The 16,376-nt window shown below is 36.5% G+C and overlaps 1 protein-coding gene and 1 long non-coding RNA gene across 3 annotated transcripts in view; one reads left to right on the top strand and one right to left on the bottom strand.

Annotated features, from left to right (window-relative positions):
• The window catches only part of LOC123286717 (uncharacterized), a 105,975-nt gene that overhangs the window by 34,945 nt on the left and 54,654 nt on the right, over positions 1–16,376 (bottom strand). The gene's annotated exons all lie outside the window — the stretch shown is intronic.
• On the top strand, positions 5,126–5,935 carry LOC106825453 (olfactory receptor 7A17-like). The gene has a single exon (XM_014832218.2). It carries the CDS (start codon positions 5,126–5,128, stop codon positions 5,933–5,935), a length of 810 nt encoding a protein of 269 aa, XP_014687704.1.

The raw sequence follows: 16,376 nt of genomic DNA, 5'->3' as shown, positions 1-16,376 counted from the left end.
AATGAACAAATGGGACTACATCAGACTAAAAAGCTGCTGCAAGGCAAAGGAAATCATCAACAAAACAAAACGCGAACGCACCAAATGGGAGAAAAAAAATGGCAAATCATATATCCAACAAGGGGTTAATTTCCAAAATATATAAGGAACTTATACAACTCAGCAACGAAAAGATGAACAACGCAATCAAAAAGGATATGAACAGACATTTTGCCAAAGAAGATAAACAGATGGCCACTAGGCACATTAAAAGATGTTCAACATCACTAATTAGTAAAAAAATGCAAATCAAAACTACAATGAGATATCACCTCACACCCATCAAAAGGGCTATAATTAATAAGACAAGAAATAACTAGCGTTGGAGAGGATGTAGAGAAAAGGGAACCCTCATACAGTGCTGGTGGAACTGCAAACGGGTACAACACTACAGAAAACAGTATGGAGATTTCTCAAAAAGTTAAAAATAGGAATACCATATGATCCAGCTATCCTACTACTGAGTATTTATCCAAAAAAAAACGTGAAATCAACAATTCAAAGAGATTTATGAATTCCTATGTTCACCACGTCATTATTCACAATAGCCAAGATATGGCAGCAACCCAAGTGCCTATCAACAGATGAATGGATAAAGAAGATGTGGTACATATGTATACATATATACATACACACACACACACACACATACATACAATGGAAAACTACATAGCCTTAAAAAAAAGACAAAATTGTCCCATTTGCAACAAGATGGATGGACCTCGAGTGTATTATGCTAAGCAAAATAGTCAGACAGAGAAAGACAAACACTGTATGTTTTCACTCATATGTGGAAGATAAACACACGAGTAAGGAAAACAGATTAGTGGTTAGCAGAAGGGAAGGAGGTAGGGGAAGGGTGAAAAGTTTAGGTAAAGGGGCACATATGTATGGTGACAGATAAAACCTAGACTATTGTTGGAGAATACAATGCAATCTATACAGAAACTGATATAGAATAAGGTACACCTGAAATTTACAAAAATTATAAGCCAATGTAAACTCTGAAATAATTTTTAAAAATAAGAGACAGAAAGAAAAAGAAAAGAAAGAAAGAGAAAGAAACACAATTCTCTCTCTGTTAAAAAGGAAAACAGAAATTTTCTAGAGATGTCAGGGTTTTGCCCTCACCATAAGTCAATGCTTTGAAGACACAAAAGACCTAATCCAGATAGGCTCCTCAGTCTTCAACTTGGAGAGAACTTTAACTCCGGGCTGAGATTAAGTGATAGGAGATTTAGAGATCTGGAAGGAAGGCAAGTTCACGGAGGAGTGAAAAAAAAACTGGATTCACTTGACTCCTAACTGATCTCTTGGGAATACAGAACCATTAGGAAAATTTTCTTTCTGTCTAAAACAGTTTTCCACAGGGGAATCATGTGCTTAGAGGTTTTGGTAACAAGAGGGAAATGTGCCTAATGAGCAGATATGGAGAGCTGTAAATATCTCCTCATCTTCAGTCTCTCAGTGTGTGTAAACTTGGGATAGAGGGAACATGGTTTCTGTTTGTTTGGAGTCCTGTTTCGGGCTGGGGGACTGATGCTTTATTCCTTCCTGCTGTCTTGTCTGGGAACAGAGCTCTAGTCTCCATCAATAACTATCCAGGAAGGAATTCAGACTTCCCTACAGAGACCTTTTTCTTAGAGTTTCCATCCAGGTGAGTCCAACAACCCAGTTGACCTTGCATGAGAAGGTCAGACAGAATGGAAGCCAAGAACATTCACCTGTTGTCACCTGAAAGCCAATTGAACCTAGTCCAGAAGGAAGAGATCGCTGTGTTTCTTTGCTTAATTAATTAATGCATTTATTTCAGTGGCTGCATAATATTTCATAGTGTAGCTGTGCTACTCACACTTTTGATGATCTTTCCTATTCTTTATCACTAAATTGCTAGTATATCAATGCTTAAAAAAATTTAATATTGTTAAATTTAAACTGTAGTACTAAAAGGGAGCAATTTTGTCGCCCAGGGCACATTGAGGAATGTCCAAAGGCATATTTGGCTGTCACACTGGAGAGTCATGAGTGGTGGCCGGAGATGCTCTAAACATTCTTTAATGCATAGGACACACCTCTTCACAGAGGATAATCTGTCCCAGAATGTCAATAGTCCTGAGACTGAAAAAACTCGAGTTGATGAATATCATTATTTGTAATATTTATAGGTGTGTTCAGGTTGTTTTTGAACCTTGTAACACTTCTCTGCCAGCAAACTAACAGAGTAACCCTTTTGTAACCAGTTTAAAGTTCCAACCCCAATCAATGTGACAGCTCTTTATTTTTTTTCCCAGGCTGATGGGTATGAAACAGACTTCTTGTTGTTTTCTTAAACTATTACTCAGTTTCACCAAACTTCATATATTTGACCACCATTTTGATTCACCTATTACTTTTACATTCCCATATTATATTTGCCCATTTTTTCCTACAGTTACCACCATTTCAAATGATTTCTACAGATCATTGTTTCTCAACTGATTTTTGGAGCATATTTTTGACCACACAGAATTTTAATTTTATTTAAATATGTCTATCCTCTTACTACTGAGTTTCTTTCTTTATTGAAGATGGTTTGGCCCACCTGTATATTTTTATGTATTTTTTTTGAGATGTTCATCTAAAATGTATTGGGTACTGTTACACTGAGATTGTAATCCCTCTGATTTTTTTGTAAGATGTCTGAGAGAGGGGACTAATTTCATGTTCTTCCAAACAGATAGTCATTTATGTAAGCTTTTATTTAACAATCTAGGCTTTTATAACTAAATTGAAATACAACCTTGCATGGACATGGCACCACTCATCAGGCCATGCTGAGGTGACATCCCACTTAGCACAACCAGAGGATTTGCAGCTACAATATCCAGTAACCTACTGGGGAGCTTTGGGGAGAAGAAGGAAAAAGAAGATTGGTAACAGGTGTTAGCTCAGGTGCCAATCTTTAAAAAAAATTTACTCATTTTAACTTGGTTTTATTATCTGTTCACTTGTTTCATTTTATCACTTTTCATATTCTTAGATTTGTCTCTGTACAAGTGAACATATACTCACATACCTTTGTGAAAAATAGAAAAGTGAACAGAGTGAAAAGTCCCTGCTCTTTTGGATCATGCATCACAATGAAATAAATGTGTGTATGAGGTAATGTCCTCAGGTGTAATCATATGAAGAATCTTATTCAGTCTAAAAAGGTAGCATTGTCACGGCATGTGCAGGATTTAGAAAGTATAGTCTGGTAGGCCTTTGCACGTTGGATAAAGTCTAGAAACAAGATTAGAGTGTGCCCATTGGGTTTGTCAAAAGAGAGATCAAAACCCAAAGCCCAAAAGTAACAAAGAAAAGATGCCACATAAGAAAAGAGAGAGAGGGGGGCTAATCTCATCCCCTATCGGACCACACAAAAGCTAATTGGTCAAATAATTATGGAATAAGGCACAAGAAAAGCAAGACTTGTGCTTGATACTAAAAATGCCCAACTTCGTTAGACTGTATACATTTTCTTTTGTGAAGTGCTGGTTTATCCCTTTGCTCATTTTCTCTTGGGTGTACAATATGTAAGGTGTTTGACACCATAACGATATCACTACTTTTGTCTTTTGGACAAGTTTATTTTTGTCTTCTTATTATTTTTGCTGGGCATCAAAGGAATGTAATCAGGGTTGGAATGCTGCCAGAACCAAGGAAGATTATGCTTCCTCACAGTCTCCCAGGGACCATCTGAGCTCATAGACCTTTTTTCCTCCTCATCCATTTCATTCCTCTCACTCTGTTTCTCCATTTATTGAACAGATTTTTTTATGTTTGTTTAAATACATGGCAAAAAATAGTCATCCTAATGTGGAGCACCGAGTTTATTTGTCTGTGGGAGGCTTAAGAATTGGAATTTCTGGGAATCATTTCTACATTATACTGGGAAAGATCATTGACCTGGCCAGCTTGGGTTGTATCTATTCCTAGCGTAGATGACGCTGAGAAAAACAAGGAAATAACACAACCCAAGAGGCCATGGTGTGCTGTGTGTGTGACTTGTGTAGTGTGAGCAGTCCTCAGAACACGGGTAGAAGGACTCATACATTCTAAGGTGATTCTTACAATACAGGGGCCAGTATTCAATCAAAAGAAGGTACTAAGGAGGGGATCGATTTCAATTCATGGGATGCCTTTGCAACAAGATTAATAAAGTGAATGAGGTAGTATGGATGAGGGAGTCCCTGTGCCTTGAGGTTTCAGCAGCAGCAGAGAGGCCACTTCACTCCTCAACATGTCTGACACCATCTCCCCTCACTCTTACTCATGCTCATTCACCTTGCAACACTGGCTTCACTTTTTTTGACTTGAACATTTGAAATAAGCACCTTCCTCGGGGTATTCACACCAGCCATTCTCTCTACAAGGCATTCACTTCCCCACACAACCTTGCATTTCTCTCCCTCTTACTTGAAGTCTCTGTTCACATGTCACCTTGTTTGCATATCTTGCCTAAATACTCATGAAAAATAGAACACTCTAATCATTCTCTTCTTTATATCTGTTTTCCTTTTCTTTATACCACTTGTTACCATATGAATGTTATATAATTTTATTGCTTACTTATATATTCTTTCTCCATGAATGAATTGCAGGGACTTTTGTTCTTCAGCACCTTATACTTATTGCCCAGATAGTGCCTCATGGACAGCACTCAATATATTCCTGAAATACCCTCAAGGTCCATCTATATTGTCACAAATGGCCGGATGTACATCCGAAAGCTATTTAATGTTATAATCCAATGTTACTGCAATTAAAAAAATAGAGAACTAAGAAAGAAAGAAAGAAAAATATATATTCCTGAAATACATGAAGAATTTCTCATTAAAACTGTAGAAAACATGATTACTTAGGGGGAAAGCTGACTGGAATAAGAATTCCATACCATAGGTGGTATGGAGGATACCCTAAAAGGAACCAGATGAATACACAAAATATTAAAATTAATTTCTTGATGGTAAAATATAAATTGTAGAATTTCAAATATGTGAGTAATGCAAGTTTGTTTGAAAAGTAGTCATGTTATTTCCTCTTTCCTGGAAGTCACCTCAATCACATGGAACCAGGCAATGATACACAAATTTCAGAATTTCTTCTTTTGGGATTTTCAGAAGAACCAGAATTGCAACCTCTCATATTTGGGCTTTTCCTCTCCATGTACCTGATCACTGTGTTTGGAAACCTGCTCATCATCCTGGCCACCATCTCAGACTCCCACCTCCACACACCCATGTACTTCTTCCTCTCCAACTTGTCCTTTGTAGACATCTGTTTCACTTCCACCACCATCCCAAAGATGCTGTGGAACATCCAGACAGAGAGTAAAGCTATCACCTATGAAGATTGCATCACGCAGATTTATTTTTTCACACTCTCTGCAGTGTTGGACATCTTTCTCCTGACAGTAATGGCCTATGACCGGTTTGTGGCCATCTGCCATCCCCTGCACTATACAGTCATCATGAACCTCCGGCTCTGTGGGCTGCTGGTTCTGGTGTCCTGGATCATGTGTATCCTGAATTCCTTGTTACAAAGCTTAATGGTGTTGCAGCTTTCCTTCTGTACCAACTTGGAAATCCCTCACTTTTTCTGTGAACTGAATCAGATGGTCCAACTTGCCTGTTCTGACACATTTATTAATAACATGGTGATGTATTTTGCAGCTGTCCTGATGGGTGGTGGTCCTTTTGCCGGTATCCTTTACTCATACTCTAAGATAGTTTCCTGCATACGTGGAATCTCATCAGCTCAAGGGAAGTATAAAGCATTTTCCACCTGTGCATCTCACCTCTCAGTTGTCTCCTTATTTTATTGTACAATGCTAGGTGTATACCTTAGCTCAGCTGCTACTCACAGCTCACACTGAAGTGCAACAGCCTCAGTGATGTACACTGTGGTCACACCCATGCTGAACCCCTTCATCTACAGTTTGAGGAATAAAGACATAAAGAGGGCCCTGAAAGCCTTCTTTGTGAAGGAAACCACAAAATTATCTTAGGACTGAAGAAGTCCCATGATTGCAGAGGTCAAAGCCTCAGATTCAGAAATGGTGATTATTTGATCAGACTGTGAAGAGTATTGCTCTTTCTTTGTTTCTTGGAATTTCCATTTCTTTGACCTTGACTTCTCTACTCGATTTATGTAACTCACTTTACTAAGCTTTCTGCTCTCTCTGATATCCAACAGCTTTCTCTTTGTTGTTATCCTAATTGGCCAAATTTGTTTCCAACCATGGATCAGAAATATTTGGAAATTCCCATTTACCTAATGCAACAATATGGATTTATTCAGAATAATTTTTCTCAAATGATGTATATCATACCAAATAATTTTTCTTTTGTTTTACTAGAAGGAATGTCATGAGTTGTACTACTCCTATGGAAAAAACTACACTTGACGACCAAGGCAATTTCTATAATTTTATAATAGAAAAAATTGTGAGACCACTGTTTTTCACTTTTCTGTTTGACATTCCCTTGTATATCACCATCTTAACTGCTCTTCTTCATAATATAGACTTTAACATACCAGTGGGATCCTTTTCTCTTTCAGCTTGGTGCTCACAATGCCTACCTTGGTCACTGACAAAATGATTATCAAACACATATCTCCAAGAGGAGTCTTCATTGAAAGACAAATTATAATAAATACACTAACCTGATATGACCTTGATGATCAGCAAAAATAATAAAGTAGCAAAAATAAATTTGACTAGAAGACAAAAGTAGGGACATCCTTATGGTGTCAATCACCTTACGACTGAACACTCCAAGAGAAAAATGTGCTAAGAGAATAAACCAACACTTTACCAAAGGAAATATGCAAAGAGCAACAAAAGTTGGACATGTTATTTATGATGCAGTAGAAGACTTGTTTTTTCTCTGCCTATTTCATATTTATTTGAACAATTGGATTTTATACAATCTTATAGTGTGAGCCATGTCCTTTCACTTTTCTAATGTGGCTTCTTTCTTTTTCCTGGGCTTTGAGTTTTGATCTCTTTTTTTGACAAATACTCTATAAAATTCTGCACATGCCATGGTAATCCATCCTCTGACTCTGAATAAATTTCTCCATAAGATTTATGCCTGAGGACATTATGTCATACACACATTTATGTCATTGTACTGTGACTTTACCAGTATAATGTAAGTACTAAAGAAGAAAGGCCTTCCTTGCATTGTTCACTGCAGTTTTCCAAAATGGTATGTGAATATATGTGCACTTATATAGAAAAAAATTTAAGAAAATGAGGAGTCATGAAATAAAAGCATTGGCATAGATAATAAAACCAGTTAAATAGAGTAGTTTCATACAACTGTATTATACAAAATTGAATGGAACATTGAAAACTAACTGAAATATGATGTAAAATAACAGTAATTGAACAATATCAATATGAATCAATAATTAATTTAGCAAAGACCTTGACATAAGAGAATATAACATCAAATGTACCTAGAACTCTCTGGCATGTAGCAGATACTCTGTTATTTGTTGAATTTATCTCAGTACATATGGACATTTAATATATGACATGGTATATTTCAATTTATAGCATAAAGGTTGATTGTTTCATAAAAGCTAGCATAAATGGCTAGCCATCTGGAACAAAAGGAAGGGGTTCCCTATCTCACATGACTTAAAAAACTCAGAGGGGTTAAGGACCTCAATGTAAAGGGAAACAGTACATTGTAGGTGAACATGTTTAAAAAAATACATATAAAAGCTACAAGTAGGTAAATCCATCATAATTAAGGCAAGAAAATCAGAAGTATACATGTTTAACTATATAAAATTTCAAACTTTTTTATGGACAACATATCCAACCAAAAGTCAATAAACCATAATTTGTAAAAATTACTTGAAACGCTAGTAACTGTAGAACCATAGGCATATAATTCATGGACATATAGTAATGATGGGTGCATAATAATGAACATGGTGATCAAATGTATGAATATTTGCCCAAATTGAGTAATACTTTCAGGAAACAACAAGAAATCTCTTTCACATCCATCAGCCTGTGAGACAACGTAAAGATCTCTCTCATTTAATGGGGGTGAAATTTTTAAACAGGTAGCAGAAGAAGATTCTCTAATTTTGGTGGTAGAAATGTGAAGTGTTACACATTGGGGAAACCACCTGAAGCCAGCTATAAATATTAAAATACAGACTGTTTTTTAACTCAAGTTTTCTCAGTCTTGGCACTATCAACATTCTGGATCAGATCATTCTTTGTGGTGGGTTGTGTCCTGTGTATTGGAGGATGTTTAGAGCATTCCTGGCCTCTTCTGACAACTCCCCATGTGACAGCCAAAAATGTCTCTGGACACTGTTCAATGTCCCCTGGGGGAACAGCATTGCCTGTGGTGGAGAATCAGAGTTTTAACATAAAAAGAAAAAGAGACAAAAGACTGCACTGAAACAAAAAGACGATTTATGATGGGTACAAGATATTGTTCATGATTTTGTAAAAGTATATGAGTATGTACACATGCATAGCACAGGAAGAGAAGTTTTTTAAAAAGCTAAAACCTTATGCAATAAAGATTGTCAGTAGGAATGAAATAAGGTTAAGTATAGTGGTATCAAAACAGTTGTAGGAAACAAAATTGAATGACAGTCTAAAACTTCCCTATATAAAAACATAAAATATAATTTAGTGATATGAATATGGGTCACTAATTCCAGAATAAATTTCCAATTACTTGGAAATAAAAGAATATAATAGAAGGGCTTTTAAAATTCAGAGGAAGCAGCATCTAAGTTATAATTTCATCTTATATAAAGCTATGTGGATTCAAATATGCTTATGGGAGGTAGAGGTAATTCTTAGTCAGAGGTAAAGAACATGCTTTCAAGATTACAGTTAAATACGATGCCACTTTTAGAAATAGATCTAAGGCCAAAAGGAATAAGAAATGACAGAATGTGAAAACTGGTTGGCAATATGTGTAAAGGGTGATTTATTAGCACTAAGTATACAGAAGAACATTCACTTCTTTTTTTTGTTTATAGAAAGGATTTGCAAGTGAAGAATATTAAAGTGACAGCTAAATTCTTTCAGTAAAAAAAAAAAATTAAATCTAGGGCCAGCCCTGGTGGCCTACTGGTTAAGTTTGGTGTGTTCCACTTTGGTGGCCTGGGTTCAGTTCCTGGGTGTGAACCTACACCACTCATCTGTCAGTGGCCACGCTGTGGTGGCAGCTCATATACAAAAAGAGGAAGATTGGCAACAGATGTTAGCTCAGGGCGAATCTTCCTCAGAAAAAAAGAAGAAAAATCTAAAAAAACAATAGAGAGGACACAAAATGACTGAGTGATAGATTTCACTTCACTTTATTAATAAACACCCACAAATCCCTGCATATACATCTATACATACATAAAAGAACTCAATGACTAACAGCAAAATTGGTGAAAAAAACTTCAATTCCTTGTTTGGAAGAATGCAACCAAAAACAGGAATAAAAACCCTCTGACCCCATTATACAAATGTAAAGCATTTGTACAGACAATTTTACAATAAAGAAAATACATGAATAAGTAACCCACGAATATATTCCGGTCACGGGTAATGAAATAATTGCAAAGTAAAGCATTTAGCATACCATTTTTTACCTATCAAATAAAAACTTTTTTATGTGAATACCCAGAGTGAAAGAAGATACCATGAAATGCATGTCTCATGAATTACTATTGCAAGGCAATATTCGCAAGCAATACATTGGTCTAGATCTTTCCTATCAATATGGCAACATATTTGAATATACCCCATCTTAAATATAAAAAAGAAATGTCCTCATTGCACTGGACATTCTTCCATGCATAGTACCCTATTTTTCTACTCCCTTTAATTTCACAGCTCCTTGGATATGTTCTACTTTTACTGGAAGCACTTTATGCCTCCCATTCCCTCCCCTAACAGGACTTCCATCTCCTAATTATCAACAATTACCCATGTGTTGTGAGTTCAAAGTTCACTTCTATTTTTTCCATCATAAATAAATTCATATTTACTTAATCAGACAAGGAGACAACTATAGAGATCTCTAGGCTCTGGGCTAGGCTGGTGGCTGTCAGGTGATTCTCTCTGACCCCTTCTTTCAGTACATACTAGGCTCTCAGACTCACCTAGATGGGTAGTCTGAAGGGAAGGTCTCCACTGTGTGGAAGTCCGAATTCCTTTTGGATGATTGATGATGGAGACTTAAGCTCTCTCCCAGACAAGACAGCAGAAAGGAGTGAAGCATCAGTCCCCCAGCCAAACTTAGAACTCCAAAAGGGACAACCAGGTCTGCTCCGGCCCACATGTGCACACACCAAGAGACTACAGCAGAGGAGATATTTACAGCTCCTTATGTCTGCTTATTTGTCACATTTCCTTCTTGTTACCCCAACCTCCAGACATCTGATTTCTCCGTGGGAAACTAGTCTGAAGAGAAGAAAAGTTTGTCTCTAAATTTTGTGTTCCCATTAGACCAGGTTAGAATTAAGTGAATTCAGTTTTTATTAGTTCTTTCTCATGATTTCTGCTGGCTTCCAGAAGTCTAACGTTGCAGCAGTCCCTTATCTCAATCCTGATTTAAAACTAGCTCCAAAGTCTAAGACTAAGCAACCCATCTGGATTAGATCCCTTGAATCTTCAAACTATCGACCTGTGGTGGAGACACAGTCCCTGATATTTACATAGAATTGCTATTTTCCTTTTTGACAAAGGGTAGAACTAAGTTCCTTTGATATAAACCTTGAGTGCCACATACCTTGGCTTTGTGACACATTTCCAAAACAATTAGGAAATTTCATATTTATATCACAAGTTAAGAGCTCTCCCTCATTATGAAATATTTGTTATTTATAAGAAATATCTTTAGATATTTTTGTACTATAATATGAGCTTGGAATAGGAAAGTAAATTGATTCTTCCCTGTAGCCTCCAGAAGGAACCCAGCCAAGCAAGCATCTTGATTTTAGCTCAATGAGACCCATTTCAGGCTTTTGACCCCCAGAATTGTAAGAGCATAAATGTGTTTGTTTTAAGTCACCAGTGTGGTAATTTTACATTAGCATTAGGAATTGAATAGAAACATTTATCCAATAAAATTTTATTCAGGAAACTGAGATTAAGCATATCAATTCATTCATTTAGCTTCCCCTGGAGAAAGGCATACTCTGCTGTAATCCCACCATAAGTAGAAGAAATTGGAATCAATTTGGAGGCATTCAGCCTCTTTAGTTAATGGAGAATTTCTTATGCACCAAAGTAAATGTGCTTCAGATTTTGATGCCTTTGAGGCATTAAGAATAGAAAAGTAATTTATAATTTAAATTTATGTCTGTTTAATTTAAATTTTTGTGTCTATATTTTTATTCTCTTTTAATTTCATATCAATTCAAACATTCATTCTTTTGATTTCTATCATCTCCTACTTTCTCTCAAGTTTCCTTTCAACCTAAAATATGAGATTATAAATGAGGCCGTGTTTGTGTATTTATATGTGTGTATGTTTATTTAAAGTTAAAATGTGGATACAAGTACACACACGCATATATACATACCCACAACTTTACCTTTGAACATTTTCTTTGGACTCAACAAAATATGTACACACAAGAGGGAAATTCATTGCAACACAGACCTATCTTAACAATCAAGAAAAATCTCAAACAAGCAATCTCAAACCACACCTAATAGAATTAGCAAAAGAAGAACAAAAAAGCTCAAAGTCAGCAGAAGGAGGGAAATAGTAGAAATTAGAGCAGAAATAAATGAAATTGAAACAAAAAAACAGTAAAAAGGATCAATGAAACAAAGAGCTGTTTCTTTGAGAAGATAAACAAAATTGACCATCCCTTAGCCAGACTCACTAAGAAAAAAGAGACAAGGCTCAAATAAATAAAATTAGACATGAGAGAGGAGAAATTACAATGGATACTACAGAAATACAAAAGATTATGAGAGAATACATTGAAAAACTATATGCCAACAAATTGGATAATCTAGAAGAAATAGACACATTCTTAGAAATATACAACCTTCCAAAACTGAATCAAGAAGAAATAGAGAATCTGAACAGACCAATTTCCAGTAAGGAGATCAAAACAGTAATCAAAAACCTCCCAAAAAATAAAAGTCCAGGACCAGGTGGCTTCCCTGGTGAATTCTACCAAACATTCAAGGAAGACTTAATAGCTATTCTTCTCAAACTCGTCTAAAAAATTGAAGAGGAAGGGAAGCTTCCTAACTCATCCTACAAAGCCAAAATTACTCTGGTACCAAAACCACACAAGGACAACACAAAAAAGGAAAATCACAGGCCAAAATTGCTGATGAACCTAGATGCAAAAACCCTCAGCAAAATATTAGGAAACCAAATACAACAATACATTGAAAAGGTCATACACCATGATCAACTGGGATTTATTCCAGGAATGCAGGGATGGTTCAACATCCACAAATCAATCAATGTGATACACCACATTAACAAAATGAAGAATAAAAATCACATGATCATCTCAATAGATGCAGAAAAAGCATTTGACAAGATACAGCATCCATTTATAATAAAAAAAAACAACTCTGAATAAAATAGGTGTAGAAGGAAAGTACCTCAACATAATAAAGGCCATATATGACAAACCACAGATAATATCATCCTCAATGGAGAAAAACTGAAAGCAGTCTAAGAGCAGGAACCAGACAAGGATGCTCACTTTCACGACTGTTACTTAACATAGTATTGGAGGTCTTAGCCAGAGCAATTAGGCAGGAAAAAGAAATAAAAGGGATCCAATTGGAAAGGAAGAAGTGAAACTGTCAGTATTTGCAGATGACATGATTTTGTATATATATATATAGAAAACCATAAAGAATCCATTAAAAAACTTTTAGAAATAATAAGTGAATACAGTCAAGTTGCAAGATACAAAATCAACATACAAAAATCAGCTGCAGGGGCTGGCCCCGTGGCCGAGTGGTTAAGTTCGCGTGCTCCGCTGCAGGCGGCCCAGTGTTTCGTTAGTTCGAATCCTGGGCACGGACATGGCACTGCTCATCAGACCACACTGAGGCAGCGTCCCACATGCCACAACTAGAAGAACCCACAATGAAGAATATACAACTATGTACCAGGGGGGCTTTGGGGAGAAAAAGGAAAAAATAAAAAAAATCTAAAAAAAAAAAATCAGCTGCATTTCTATACACTAATAATGAACTAGCAGAAAGAGAAATTAAGAATGTAATCCCATTTACAATTGCAACAAAATGAATAAAATATCTAGGAATAAACTTAACCAAAGAGGTGAAAGATCTGTACACTGAAAACTGTAAAATATTGTTGAAAGAAATGGAAGAAGACACAAAGAAATGGAAAGACAGTCCATGCTCTTGGACTGGAAGAATTAACATAGTTAAAATGTCCATACTCCCTAAAACAATCTACAGTTCGATGCTGTCTCAAAGTCATAACAACATTATTCACAGAAATAGAACAAAGAATCCCAAAATTTATATGGAACAACAAAAGGCCCCAAATAGCCAAAGGTATCCTGAGAAAAAAAGAACAAAGCTGGAGGTATCACACTCCCTGATTTCAAAATATACTACAAAGCTATAGTAACCAAAACAGCATGGTACTGGCACAAAAAGACACAAGGATCAATGGAACAGAATTGAGAGCCCAGAAATAAACCCACACATCTATGGACAGCTCATTTTCGACAAGGTAGCCAAGACCATATGACGGAGAAAGGAAAGTGTCTTCAACAATGGTTTTGGGAAAACTGGACAGCCACAGGCAAAAGGACGAAAGTAGACCATCATCTTACACCATACACAAAAATTAACTCAAAATGGATTAAAGACTTGAATGTGAGACCTAAAACCATAAAGCTCCCAGAAAAAAACATAGGCTCTACGCTCTTTGACATCACTCTTAGCAGTGTCTTTTTAAATACCATGTCTACTCAGGCAAGGGAAGCAAATGGAAAAAAACCAAATGGGACTACATAAAATTAAAAAGCTTCTGCAAGGCAAAGGAAATCATCAACAAAACCAAAAGACAACCCACCAAATGAGAGAAAATATTTGCAAAGCATATATCTGACAAAAGGTTAATTTCCAAAATATATAAGGAACTTATACAACCCAACAGCCAAAAAATAAACAGCCCAATCAAGAAATGGACAGAGGATATGAACAGACATTTTTCCAAAGATATACAGATGGCCAACAGGCACATGAAAAGATGTTCAACATCACTAATTATGAGGGGAATGCAAATCAAAACTACAATAAGATATCACCTCACACCCATCAAAATGGATATAATTAACAAGACAAGAAATAACGAGTGTTGGAGAGGATGTAGAGAAAAGTGAACACTCATACACTGCTCGTGGGAATGCAAACTGGTGCAGCCACTATGGAAAACAGGATGGAGATTTCTCAAAAAATTAAAAATAGGAATACCATATGATCCAGCTATTCCACTACTGGGTATTTATCCAAAATACATGAAATCAACAATTCAAAAAGATATATGCACCCTTATGTTCATCGCAGCATTATTCACAATAGCCAAGATGCGGAAGCAACCAAGTGCCCATGAAGGGATGAATGCATAAAAGATTTGGAGTGTGTATATATACATATAGAATAGAATACTACTCAGCCATAAAAAAAGACAAAATTGCCCCATTTTCAATAACATGGATGGACCCTGAGGGTATTATGCTAAGAAAATAAGTCAGACAGAGAAAGACAAATATGTATGATTTCACTCATATGTGGAAGATAAACAAATGCATAGATAAGGACAACAGATTTGTGTTACCTGAGGGGAAGGAGGTGAAGAGAGGACAAAAGGGGTAAAAGGGCACGTATGTACAGTGACAGATAAAACTAGACTACTGGTGGTGAACATGATGCGGTCTATACAGAAGCTAAATTAATAATGTACACCTGAAATTTACACAATGTTATAAGCCATTATGATCTCAATAAAATAATTTTTTTTTAATAAAGGTACAGGGCCCACCCCATGGCGTAGTGGTTAAGTTCGACGCTCTCCACTTCAGCATTCTGGGTTCATGCATTTGGATCCCAAGCACAGACCTACACCACTCTTAAGCCATGCTGTGGCAGCGACCCACATATAAAGTAGAGGAAGATTGGCACAGATGTTACCTCAGGGCTAATCTTCCTCAATTAAAAGAAAAAAAGAGGAAGATTGGCAGCAGATGTTAGCTCAGGACGAATCTTCCTTAGCCAAAACAAAATGTGGTATATATATATATATACACAATGGAATACTAGCACCCATAAAAAAATAAAATCAGCCATTAAAAAAATCTGCAATCTTGCCATTTGCAACAACATGGATGTACCTTGAGGTTATGCTAAGCAAAATGTCAGAAGGAGAAAGCCAAGTATTGTGTGATTTCACTCATGTGGAAGATAAAACAACAACAAACAAAGACATAGATAGAACGGATTGGTGGTTCCAGAGCAGAAGGGGGATGGAGGGAGGGTGAAAGGTGTAAAGGGGCACATTTGTATGGTGACAACCAGCAGCTAGACTTTTGATGATGAACACGATGTAGTCTATACAGCAGTCGAAATATAATGTACACCTGAAATTTACATAGCATTATAAACTAATTTTACCTCAGTGAAAAAAGAATTCATTAATATGGATGCTTCATAAAGATTTAACCACCCCCCAATTGATTGGCTTTTTAAGATTGGTTTTAATCTCTCAACATGAAAAATAGTTCTCTGTGAACTTCCTAGTATGTTTGTGTCTTTGTACAACTAATTCTGTAAAGACCATCCACAGAAATGGAATTGCACTGCCAATTGCTTGCAGTACTTAGAATCAGAAGTATAACTTGAGGCAAATGGGTAACTCCTGAGCCTTGGTCTCCTACCTGGGAAAGAGGGAAGTATCTGGGCCTTGGGGCACTGGAGGGTTTGATGGGATGATATAGGTAAAGTTCAAGGACAGGATTAGGACAGTGGACAGGAAATGGAAACTCATATCACAACAAGCAGAAACCGCTCTCATGTGTGTTTTCCAAATGTTCTACAAAAAGTATATATGTTTTGCATGATCATAAAAATTGCAAAACCAACCAAGGACTGTTATTTTGAAAGGAAACACACTCAGCAGTGCTGGGTAGAGCCAAATGCCAGGTTCCAGCCCACTCAGTGGGATTAGGGTGTGGCTTTTGGCTGGGGTCTCTCACACTCAGCCAAGCCCCCCATATACAGGGGTCTCACCTACTTACCTCACAGGTAAGAA

Source organism: Equus asinus, chromosome 10, assembly GCF_041296235.1.
Source record: "Equus asinus isolate D_3611 breed Donkey chromosome 10, EquAss-T2T_v2, whole genome shotgun sequence".
Classification (NCBI taxonomy): Eukaryota; Metazoa; Chordata; class Mammalia; order Perissodactyla; family Equidae; genus Equus; species Equus asinus.
The sequence above is the reverse complement of the archived record's forward strand: the minus strand, read 5'-3'. Positions and strand labels throughout refer to the sequence as shown.

Coding starts and splice junctions, on each gene's coding strand:
- LOC106825453 (XM_014832218.2), top strand. CDS start 5,126: ATGGAACCAGGCAATGATACACAAATTTCAGAATTTCTTCTTTTGGGA.